The sequence below is a fragment of the Entelurus aequoreus genome, linkage group LG05 (assembly GCF_033978785.1).
Source record: "Entelurus aequoreus isolate RoL-2023_Sb linkage group LG05, RoL_Eaeq_v1.1, whole genome shotgun sequence".
Lineage (NCBI taxonomy): Eukaryota > Metazoa > Chordata > Actinopteri > Syngnathiformes > Syngnathidae > Entelurus > Entelurus aequoreus.
The window spans coordinates 80224562-80237624 of record NC_084735.1 but is presented as its reverse complement, the minus strand read 5'-3'; the positions used below and the strand labels follow the sequence as shown (position 1 = coordinate 80237624).

Below are 13063 nucleotides of genomic sequence, written 5' to 3'. Positions count from 1 at the left end.
TTAACACTGATGGACCTAATAAAACAAAAAGCTCCTTGATAAGTTTCCCAGGAATTGGGTCAAGTAAACATGTTGTTTGTTTTGTCCCATTTACACATTTTAACAATTCCTCCAATGTTATTTCATCAAAGAGAGAGAAACTATTTTGGAGGGCAATGTCCGTCGTATATACAGTCATATTTGTGTTAATAGAACCCAGTTGTGGCTGGGATGCATTGTCTTTAATCTCTTTTCTGATGAGTTCAATTTTCTTATTAAAGAAATTCATAAAGTCATCTGCTGAGTGGGTGGAGCTACTGGGAGGAGTCCCTTGTTGGGTTAGCGATGCTACTGTACTAAACAAAAATTTAGGATCATTTTTGTTGAGGTGGATGAGATTTGAGTAATATTTAGCTTTAGCTGAGGTAAGCATGCGTTTATAAGTTATTAAACTATCACTCCATGCTTGATGGAAAACCTCAAGTTTAGTCGCACGCCATTTGCGTTCCAGCTTTCTACATGATAATTTCTGGGCTTTAGTTTCTTCTGTAAACCATGGGGTACGCCTTTTAGGGGCCCTTTTTAGCTTTAGCGGTGCTACAATATCAATGGTGTCGCGCAGGGCGTCGTTAAAGTTGTTAGTGAGGTTATCAATAGAGCCCACATAATTTGGGAATGATGCCATTACTGAAGGCAGTAGGTCAGTAAGAGTCGTCGTTGTGGCAGCATTAATGTTGCGGCTGCTATAGTAGTTATTATTATTATTATTAGTTTGTTGACAATGAGTCAGAACTTCGAATTTTATAAGGTAATGATCGGACATTACTTTAGTGTACGGGAGTATCGTAACTTTAGAGGTGGTGACACCCCTGACAAGCACTAGATCATTGCCTTTTTTATACGATGATCATTGTTTCTGTACTTCTGCTGTTTGATGTTGCAGTTTGACATTACTGTCTATCATTTTTCTGTATGAAAATGTTAATAATAAAGAGAATATGTTACGTTTAAAAGAAATGCCTTTTATTATTGTCAACTAGCATAAGAAATGAAAGATAGATATTTATTAAGATGACAGAGAAATAAAAGAAATGAAGATATAAAACATAATGTAACGAAAAAAAAAGAGAAATTGAAAAAATAAATGAATATAAAAAATGTGTGGAAAACAGTATACTAGTTTTTCACATTTTTTTCTTATTTTTGTTGTAACAATGCACAACAGAGCTTGATAATCGTGTCAGAGCCTGATTTAAAGCGTCAGGATCGCATCAAAGCGTAATAAAGTTCAATAAAGCGTAATAAAACGTATCAATGCATGATTTAAAGCGTATCAAAGCGGCATCAAATCGTGAGGAACGGTAACAAAGCGGCAACTAATTTGTATCAGAGCGTATCAGAGCGTATCAAAGCATAACATTACTTCGGAGATCGGGATATTCGTGGAAAAATTGACAAAAATGACGGCGCTTTGCTCGCCGCTTTAAAGCGCGGCAAGCGCCGTTGGTGTGAACCAGGCATTAGAGGTAACATGGCCTTACATAGCATACAGCAGGGGTCGGCAACCCAAAACATTGAAAAAGCCATATTGGACCAAAAAATAGAAAAATAAATCTGTCTGGAGCCACAAAAAACTAAAAGCCTTATATAAGCGTTATAATGAAGGCAACACATGATGTAAGTGTCTAGCTATATTAGCCTACTATCAAAATGACTTTAAAAGTCTTACATAAGTGTTATAATGAAGGCAACACATGATGCAAGTGTCTATATTAGCTATATTATATATTCCTCAACAGCCTTTGGATAGCTTTAGGAATTATTGGTCAGTATCAAAGCAGGAGCCCTTTTGGTTTTGGATGGCATTAAAACATACATTACCCACAGAAAACTGACCAGATTGGAACAATATCATGTTCCTTTCAGCATTCTACTAGCCCAGGGGTCAGCAACCTGCTGCTCTAGAGCCACATCTTTAGCGGTGCCCTGGTGGCTCCTTGGAGCTTTTTTAAAAATGTATGGAAATGGAAAAAAATGGGGTGAATAATGTTTTTTGTTGTAACATGGTTTCTGTAGGAGGACAAACATGACACAATCCTTCCTAAATGTTAGAAAGCCCACTGTTTGATAGGTTTGTGTTTAGGCTTCACTGACGAGAGTATTTGGCCAGCGCCGTTTTGTCCTACTAATTTCAGCTGCTCTTGAACTCACCGCTGTGTGGACTGTGACTCAACAGTTTGTTTACATGTATAACTTTCTCCGACGCTGCCACAGAAAGACGTGTTTTATGCCACTCCTTTTTTTATCGCATTTTGTCCACCAAACGTTTGCTGCTGTGCCTGAATGCACAAAGGTGAGCTTTGTTGATGTTGATGATCAGGCATATTTGGTCACTGCATGACTGCAAGCTAATCGATGCTAACATGCTATTTAGGCTAGCTGTACGTACATAATGCATCACTATGCCTCGTTTGTAGGTATATCTGAGCTCATGTAATTACCTTTACTTATGTCCTCTGTGTATTTAGTGTATTTTTCCATGTTTCATGACACATTATCTGTATATACACTACCGTTCAAAAGTTTGGGGTCACATTGAAATGTCCTTATTTTTGAAGGAAAAGCTCTGTACTTTTCAATGAAGATAACTTTAAACTAGTCTTAACTTTAAAGAAATACACTTTATACATTGCTAATGTGGTAAATGACTATTCTAGCTGCAAATGTCTGGTTTTTGGTGCAATATCTACATAGGTGTATAGAGGCCCATTTCCAGCAACTATCACTCCAGTGTTCTAATGGTACAATGTGTTTGCTCATTGGCTCAGAAGGCTAATTGATGATTAGAAAACCCTTGTGCAATCATGTTCACACATCTGAAAACAGTTTAGCTCGTTACAGAAGCTACAAAACTGACTTTCCTTTGAGCAGATTGAGTTTCTGGAGCATCACATTTGTGGGGTCAATTAAACGGCCAGAAAAAGAGAACTTTCATCTGAAACTCGACAGTCTATTCTTGTTCTTAGAAATGAAGGCTATTCCACAAAATTGTTTGGGTGACCCCAAACTTTTGAACGGTAGTGTAATATTGGCTACATTTCTGATAGTTGTTAGTGTGCCATGTTGTTCCAGACCACAGCAAACTTACCCAGCTTGCAAAGATTGTAATAATTAGAAGAAGACGGCATGTTGTTTCCTTTAACTTGGACACACACATCTATACCTTTGGCCATTCTAAGACAGTCATTTCCAGGAGTTATCTCACCTTTCTGAGAAGTTTTACTAATGTTTTCCAATGTTGTAAAAATAATAAATTCAACATTTCTGTCAACAAAGATTTGCTTCAGCCTGCGACACATAGTCATTTTGATAGTAGGCTAATATAGCTAATTAGCCACTTACATCATGAGTTGCCATCATTATAACACTCCAGACCGATTACTTTTTTGTATTTGTGGTCCAATATGGCTCTTTCAACATTTTGGGTTGCCCACACCCGTACTAGCCATTATACTGAAGTAGTATTCTTCAAGCTTTCAGGTTTGATGATCAGCCTTTGCCAATGCGAGATCCCTATTGCTATTTCATTCCGGAGGCTTAGAGAAAGCCGGCCTCATAAAGCCACAACCTATGTCTAAAACACCTACATTGGCTTTACCACAAATACTCATAGAAATAGAAATTCTCCAACTGTGAAACATCATCAGTTTGGAATCTTCCGGGCTGAGCTACCTCAAATAGAGTTTGACAGCATCCAGACAACTTTTCTGGCCTCCTTCTCGTCCATTGTTGTTTGCTCACCGTAGGCAGACAAATCAATAGAACTCAGCGAGCTCAACAGAGCGTTTCTTCTCGGTCAGGAGGAGCGCTCCAACCTGCTGGTCTTTTTTTTTTATTGAAACTTAAGCTCACCTCGCAGCTGACGAGCATGTCAAACGTTTTCCTTTCAGGCATTACGTACTGGCTGTCGTCACTCGGGGAAACGAATAGAGGAACACAAACGGAGGCATTTGACTGCCTTCTGCTGAGCTTTAATGAACAATAATTCATGGAGAATTTTCCAAATGAATTGTCACACTGCGAAGCATAACAAACACCGCTGGATGTCTTTGGCGAGGCAAGGAAACGCATTAACAGACTCCGCATGGTCACGTTCAGCTTACGCAACTGCACTCCGATTCTGGTATTTTCACACAAAGCTGAATTTTTTTTTTGCCTGAGGATTTTTTTTTTTTTTCTTCGAGATTTGCGGTTAACAAGCGTCATTGTTTTAGATGCTCCAAAGATTCTGGGCTCGGTGACGACGTACACGTGGGAGGGAAACCCGGCCAACCTCAGCTGTGTGGTGGAAGCCCACCCGGCGGCTTCTGTGACTTGGTTCCGTGACGGCCTTCAGCTGCCCAGCTCCAACGCCACCAATGTGAAGATCCACAACACGCGGAGCGTCAGCTACCTGGAGGTACGACGCTAACCTTAAACAAACTGATTGTTTTGTTGCCTTTCAGCAGCGATGTAGTCTGTTTTTTTTTTTTTTAGGTTTCTCCTGAATCCCAGAGCGACTTTGGAAGCTACAACTGCACGGCCAACAATGTGATGGGCACAGAGTACAAGGAGTTCCTCCTCATCCAAGCAGGTTTGTTTGTTTTTTTTATACTTGAGAGCAAGTTTTTAAACACCATTTACTTCCTTATTATGTTTTTTTCACATTTAAAACACATCCTTTGGTCTACATGTGATGTTTGGTCTAAATCAGGGGTGTCAAACGTAAGGCCCGTGGGCCGGATCAGGCCCGTGAACAGGTTTTATCCGGCCCGTGGGATGAGTTTACTAAGTATAAAAATTAGCCGAAATTTTTGAATGAAAGAAACTGCTGTTTTAATTGTGTCCACTAGATGTCACAATAGCAATTATTTGTGTCTTTCTAGATTATGCTACATATGTAAAAAAAATATAAAAAAATATACCACACGATGTAAGCAAACTACATAAATAACATCCGGTAATTTAATTTTTATATTATTTTTTTAATAATAATAATAATAATAGATTTTATTTGTAAAAAGCACTTTACATTGAGTAAACAACCTCAAAGTGCTACAGTGTATTTAAAAAATAAAATAAAATAAATAAATAAATTAGAAAAAATAAAAACATAATAAAAAATAAATAAAAACTAGAACAGCCAAATAGCTAAAACTAGTATGCATATATCTAAAAAAAAAAAAAAGGCTTTTTTAAAAAGAAGGGTTTTTAAGCCTTTTTTAAAAGCATACACAGTCTGTGGTGCCCTCAGGTGGTCAGGGAGAGCGTTCCACAGACTGGGAGCAGCGGAGCAGAACGCCCGGTCTCCCATTGTTCACTGAAGTTGTCTTTATTTTTAAGTTATCGTGCCGTGATTTTACCGGTCCGGCCCACTTGGGAGTAGATTTTTCTCCATGTGGCCCCCCATCTAAAATGAGTTTGACACCCCTGGTCTAAATGGTAAATGGGTCGTACTTTTCTACCTTTTTAAGGAACTCAAAGCGCTTTGACACTATTTTCCACATTCACCCATTCACACACACACATTCACACACTGATGAGCTCTCATGCACGGCGCTAACCAGGCCCATCAGGAGCAAGGGTGAAGTGTCTTGCTCAAGGACACAACGGACGTGACTAGGATGGTAGAAGGTGGGGATTGAACCAGTAACCCTCAGATTGCTGGCCCGGCCACTCTCCCAACTTCTTGCATAGATTACCGTATTTTCCGGACTATAAGGTGCACTGAAAATCTTTTTTTTTTCCTCAAAACTCGACAGAGCGCCTTATGTACACCTAATGTAAAGAGCTTACCCACCTTGGAGTAGGGGGTAGCGGGGGGTGTATATTGTAGCGTCCCGGAAGAGTTAGTGCTGCAAGGGGTTCTGGGTATTTGTTCTGTTGTGTTTATGTTCTGTTACGGTGCGGATGTTCTCCCGAAATGTGTTTGTCATTCTTGTTTGGTGTGGGTTCACAGTGTGGCGCATATTTGTAACAGTGTTAAAGTTGTTCATACGGACACCCTCAGTGTGACCTGTATGGCTGTTGACCAAGTATGTTTTGCATTCACTTGTGTGTGTGTGAAAAGCCCTAGATATTATGTGACTGGGCCGGCACGCAAAGGAAGTGCCTTTAAGGTTTATTGGCGCTCTGTACTTCTCCCTACGCCCGTGTACCACTCCGTACAGCGGCGTTTTAAAAAGTCATACATTTTACTTTTTGAAACCGATACCGATCATTTTGAAACTGATACCGATCATTTCCGATATTACATTTTAAGGCATTTATCGGCCGATAATATCGGCAGTGCGATATTATCGGACATCCCTAATCTTTACTACACCATAGTTAAAAATATTTTTTATATTTATAGTAATCACAACAATATTAACAAAGATTAATAATATTCACCAGCCGAATCTTCGATAAATGATTAAATTGTGAGAGAAAAAGAAGAAAGAATTACATGTAGTCATACAGTGTGATGATGGTGAGAATGAGTCACGCGTACTAGTGTGCTGTATTGTGGGCGATGTGTACCAATGCATATATGCATGTACTGTATGTATATGTGCTTGTTTATGTATGCATGCATGTTTATCACCGAGAATGTGTGGAAGGCGCATCCAACCCCTCTTTTCACTAAGTGATTGATGCCATTTACACCCATTGTTGACTGTGCAGTGTATGCATTAATGTATTTGTTTCCACATCTACATTTCTCTATAATATTGCACCTACCGTATTTCCTTGAATTGCCGCCGGGAATATAGTATTCGCCTGCCTAGAATTACAGCCGGGTCAAACTCGTTTCGCAAAATAATTAGCGCATGCTTGGCACTTCCGCCGGGTCAAATTTGAGTCATTAAATTTACCATGGAGGATTACATATCTAAAATAAAACAGCTTTCTAAACTGGACTTTCAATCGAAGCAGGAGGTAATAATTAAAGGAATATCTCCAGAGACTTTTAAAACTGAAGAAAGATAAGGAAGACTGCCTTTGATCAGAAGCAGCTGCACATGGACATCATTTATAAGTAAAAGTAAGACCTTAATAAAGTTTTTTTTATTAAATGTGCTTTTCATGATAAGGTAAGCGCTGAAGTTAAAAGAGGTTTTAAAATAATTAGCGCATGCTTGCCCATCCCGTATGCTTTTGGTAAGCGCAGGAGTGAGAAGAGGTTTTAAATTAATTAGCGCCCCGGCGGCTATTCAAGGAAATACGGTAAATATAATATGAAGACAGTACTTTTTCATTTAAAAATGCAAAAAATCTGTGGAGTCTATTCCGTTAAATCAGCTGTACACATACGAGCACATACTGTATGCATACGTACAGTACACCGTATTCACATTTAATCAAACATTTATTAACGTCGTCCCCCACACGGCACACTGACAAAGCTTAACCTATTGTTACTATAACAATCTACAAGGTTAATACAGTTCGCTTCTCTTTCTTCCCCTCCATGTATCTGCTTTCCTTTGTATTTCAAGTTATCATTACATATATGTACAAGTTTGGACCCCAGTGTTCTATTGTTTGCAAGCAAGGTTAAAATGTAAATGCAATTATCTGCCAATGTGTTCACAGTGGTCCAAGTTCCTCTATACAACAGGAGCACTCTTGTGTTTTTTGTAATTTCCTGCACAAATGGTTGTCTCCCATGTTTTGAACTGAACTATGGTGTCATTCCCAGGCCGGATTTGGCCCTCGGGGCCGCCACTTGAATAGCACCTACAGCTTGTATAGCAGTATAGACTGACTAGCCACTGACTGAACGCAGAGGCGTTATCGTCTGAATAGCTGACAACACATGAGAGCACGAAGATAGTTTTGCAAGTTTGGTGGTGTCTGAGGGTGCACGAGTGCTACCGGCACCGGTCAATTACATTCCGTACAACAGGGATGTCAAAAGTAATTTCGTCGTTGGCCACAATGCATTTACGGCTGCCTCAACGGGCCACTTGTAATTGTGAAACCGTATAAATATATTGGCCCTTTAATCTGATTATTATTATATTATACGCCAACATACCGATGAAAAAATGGCTTTGCAAACTTGAGTCAAAGTGACAAGCAGATACAATAGGAAGGGGGTTTATTTGGCCCCCATTTGTCACGGGTTACCCGACACATGAAACGTGACAAAATTGAGGGAGGGGGGGGTGCACTATCCACTCTTCTGTCAGTTGCTATGTAGAGAGGTGCTCCCTGTCATTTTAAAAATAAAAGCTGTACAATGACTACTTCCACATTTTAAAGGATGCTGTACTTTGCCTTCCTGCAAGCATTTGTTTTGTCCGTGTCCCTCGGCTTCTAAGTTACCTTGTGTGTCGCAGAGGTGCCGTCTTCGCCGGAGATCCAGCAGGTGGAGCCTTTCTCCAGCTCGGCCGTGGTGGAGTTTGACGAGCCTGACTCCTTCGGCGGAGTGCCCATCATCAAGTACCTTCTGGTGTGGCGCAAGCAGAGGCACCACGACTGGACCACCATGGAGTACGATGCCACTGAGGGTGAGTCGCACGTCCTCGCCCGACCACGAGGGGGCGCTTGGTTTCGGTCAATATGTAGGTTACAACTATAGAGAGTAGTAGTGAAATGTGTACAAAATAGCGTCAGGATTTTGTACAATGGCACAATGGCTTCAGGGTTGTCAAACGGACAGCCCGTGGCCCGGATCAGGTCCGCGAACAGGTTTTATCCGGCCCCCAGGATGAGTTTGCTCAGTACAAAAACGAGCTGAAATTTTTGAATGAAAGAAACAGCTGTTCTAAATGTGTCCACTAGATGTCGCAATAGCAAATCTTTGTATCTTTGTAGATGATGCTAGCTATGTAAAGCGAAAAAAAATAAACTACATGATGTTAGTGCACCAGTCGAGGAAAATGAGCAAATTACCTAAATAACATCCTGTAATTGGATTTTGGTATTATTATTTTTTATCTTGATAGATTGAAAATGAACACCAATGAGTTGACTGATGAACATTTTCACATAATTTATTTAGAAAGTATAAATAACGACAAACAAAGATAGAATACTATTATTCGCAAGATATAAGGGTAAAAAAAGACAACAACATTATGATTTGTACATTTTCAGAACACGCTTGTTCTATTTCTGAACAAAGAAAACAATCTGAAGTTGTCTTTGTTTTTAAGTTATCGTGCCGTGATTTTACCAGTCCGGCCCACTTGGGAGTAGATTTTTCTCCATGTGGCCCCCGATCTAAAATGAGTTTGACACCCCTGGATTGCCCCATCTGGACTTTTATTAATTTTCATTTAGTAAAAGTAAACATGTTGGGCTATAGGTATACGTGCAACAAGTTAGTGCGAAATGTCCTAAAAAACTTATTTTTAAAATAATTTCTTGGAAAATTTCTTGGAAACATTTTTAATAATTAAGATTTGCGATACCAATTGAGCTAGGAGCTAGCAGCTACACAACAACTGAGCACACAATAGCACAGTAAGTGTGCTTAATTGACAATAAGCCAGTCTAAAACCTATTTGTCAATATCATTTAATATTTATAGTTGCATCTTACTTACAAAAACAAAGTATCCAGCATCCAAATGTGGGCGTTTTACTCAACTTACTGCGTCATAAGCTTAACTTAATGAATTATTGTGGCCACTAGGTGTCGCCAAAAACAATTACCACTCCACTTCAACTTAAAGACCGCAAAAGCCCATTCCGAATAGTTAATAATAAATACGTTAGTGTTTCTCTGCTTGACTAATTTCACTTGATCAAGCCTTTTCAAACATTTCACACCAGAAATTAATAAAAGAGTCTATGATTCAGGCTGTTGTCCTATCAGATGACTGTCGGTATCGGCCGATAATAAAGGCTGCAATATCGGTGTCATGTCGGAAGTGGAAAAACTGTATCGCCACACCCCTATTAGCAGGATTACACACACAAAAAAACACTTCGGCGCCTAACTGTATGTTTTTTAAAAGGGTGGTACAAGGGGCCAAAGTAAAAAGCCATCCAATTATCAAGCACATTCTGTTTTGCTTTCTTTCTTTCTTCTTAAAATGTCCACAAGCTATTCCATTTCACATTGGGCTGGTTTATCAGTGAATAATGCATGACTTCTGCAGAAATTGAGGCAAGTGCAGGAATTGGGTTTTAATTTGGTGCTCAAATTAAAATACGTTTGTGTTTTTTTGCACTTGAGTCAGTGCTATTTTGGTTGTGTAATCATTGTAATATAATTAAGTAGTATAATAAGTTTAAAATGAGGTCAGGAAATTAAGGATGGACACCGAATCTGGTACCCACCGATTCACGTAAAATCAAATGGTGCCATGTTTCCGTATCTGGTTTGCTCGTGAGGTCACGTCTGGTTGCCGACTTAATCGGCTCTTCGCACTTCTGCACTTGGCAATCACTCCAGCAGCACTGAGAGCGGTATCAGCCAAACAAAATTACCTGTAGGTAATTTAGCAATTTCCAATGCCAACAAAGCAAATTGACTCAAAAACGCTCCAACGTAAGTAAAGTCAGGCTCCACTTTTGCAAAGATACCCTAGCTTGTTGCTAATATACGTTGGCTTTGCTATTGACACGCTAATTATTAGCATTAGTGATTTTACATGGCGATTTCAACACCTCCAAATTTGTTAATGAAAACTGCAAGTAAGATGCACGTTACAATCAAACGCCTGGTGCGTAATAAGTGCCATACTTACATTATTGCCACTTTATAGGGCGCAACAAAAAACACACCATAAACTATACATTACTGCCGTCTTGGACTTTCAACTGTAATTGCAACTTAATGTAGTACTTGCAAATGAGACTCAAAAAACAACTTGATAGCAGGTACCATTTTTAATGTTGCTATAAAAAAAATAATTTAAATGTTAAAAATAATTATATTTATTAACACACATAAAAGTAGCGAAATTTGGTACCGCTGAAAATTGGTATCGATTCCCAAATACTACCAGGAAATGTTGACGTATCGGTTCAAATGTGAACAGTACCTATCCCTATAGGAAATACATATCTGGTGCCTCACTTGATGCCAATATAAGTAGGCTTTGCTATTGACACGCTACTTAGTAGCATTAGTGATTTTACATGGCGATTTCAACACCTCCAAATTCGTTAATGAAAACTGCAAGTAAGATGCACGTTACAATCAAACAGCTGGTGCGTAATAAGTGCCATACTTACATTATTACCACTTTATAGGGCGCAACAAAAAAGACACCATAAACTATACACTACTGCCGTCTTGGACTTTCAACTGTAATTGCAACTTAATGTAGTACTTGCAAATGAGACTCAAAAAACAACTTGATAGCAATTACCATTTTTAATGTTGCTATAAAAAAAATAATTTAAATGTTAAAAATAATTATATTTATTAACACACATAAAAGTAGCGAAATTTGGTACCGCTGAAAATTGGTATCGATTCCCAAATACTACCAGGAAATTTTGACGTATCGGTTCAAATGTGAACAGTACCTATCCCTATAGGAAATACATATCTGGTGCCTCGCTTGATGCCAATATAAGTAGGCTTTGCTATTGACACGCTAATTATTAGCATTAGTGATTTTACATGGCGATTTCAACACCTCCAAATTTGTTAATGAAAACTGCAAGTAAGATGCACGTTACAATCAAACGCCTGGTGCGTAATAAGTGCCATACTTACATTATTACCACTTTATAGGGCGCAACAAAAAACACACCATAAACTATACACTACAGCCGTCTTGGACTTTCAACTGTAATTGCAACTTAATGTAGTACTTGCAAATGAGACTCAAAAAACAACTTGATAGCAATTACCATTTTTAATGTTGCTATAAAAAAAATAATTTAAATGTTAAAAATAATTATATTTATTAACACATAAAAGTAGCGAAATTTGGTACCGCTGAAAATTGGTATCGATTCCCAAATACTACCAGGAAATGTTGACGTATCGGTTCAAATGTGAACAGTACCTATCCCTATAGGAAATACATATCTGGTCCCTCGCTTGATGCCAATATAAGTAGGCTTTGCTATTGACACGCTACTTAGTAGCATTAGTGATTTTACATGGCGATTTCAACACCTCCAAATTCGTTAATGAAAACTGCAAGTAAGATGCACGTTACAATAAAAAAGCTGGTGTGTAATAAGTACTATACTTACATTATTACCACTTTATAGGGCGCAACAAAAAACACCATAAACTATATACTACTGCCGTCTTGGACTTTCGACGGTAATTGCAACTTAATGTAACATTTGCAAATGAGACTCAAAAAACAACTTGACAGCGGCTACCATTATCAGCTATTTTTTTAATATTGCTATAAAAAAAATAATGTAATTGTTAAAAACAATTAATATTTATTAACACACACAAAAGTAGCAAAAATAGGTACCGCTGAAAATTGGTATCGATTCCCAAATTAAAGTTAAGACCACTGATAGTCACACACACACTAGGTGTGGTGAAATTACCCTCGGCATTTGACCCATCCCCTTGTTCACCCCCTGGGAGGTGAGGGGAGCAGTGAGCAGCAGCGGTGGCCGCGCTCAGGAATCCTTTTTGGTGATTTAACCCCCAATTCCAACCCTTGATGCTGAGTGCCAAGCAGGGAGGCAATGGGTGCCATTTTTATAGTCTTTGGTATGACTCGGCCGGGGTTTGAACTCACGACTGTCACGACGGGGGGTTCGCAGCTTGCTGCGAGGTTTGTTCTCCCAGGATGCAAACGGCGTGCAGGTAAAAACATGATTTAATTCTCAAAACTCAAAAAGGTACAAAAACGTAAAACAAGGCGAAAGCACAACGCGCTGATCATCAGCACTTGGAGTTAAAGTAAATACTTAGCATAGACTAAGGACATAGAGAACTTATGAAACTGTGGCATGAAATAAACACGACTTACGTAGTCCAGGCATGAGACAAACAATGACGCCAGGACGACTGACTGGCAAAGGCAGGCTTAAATAATGTCTCTTAATTGGAAACAGGAGTGCGTCCCGAACACCAGAGGCAGGTGAAAATCATAAGTCGCCATGGTAACTAAAAC

At 39.0% G+C, this 13063-nt stretch overlaps 1 protein-coding gene across 2 annotated transcripts in view; it reads left to right on the top strand.

The window, feature by feature from the left end:
* LOC133651091 (neural cell adhesion molecule 1-like) overlaps window positions 1-13063 on the top strand; it is an 881445-nt gene that overhangs the window by 494072 nt on the left and 374310 nt on the right. For both annotated transcript variants that reach the window (XM_062049028.1, XM_062049029.1), the window contains 3 exons: window positions 4254-4438; window positions 4516-4612; window positions 8346-8516. In XM_062049028.1, the coding sequence (XP_061905012.1) occupies window positions 4254-4438; window positions 4516-4612; window positions 8346-8516 (453 nt within the window). The remainder of the gene's footprint in view (window positions 1-4253; window positions 4439-4515; window positions 4613-8345; window positions 8517-13063) is intronic.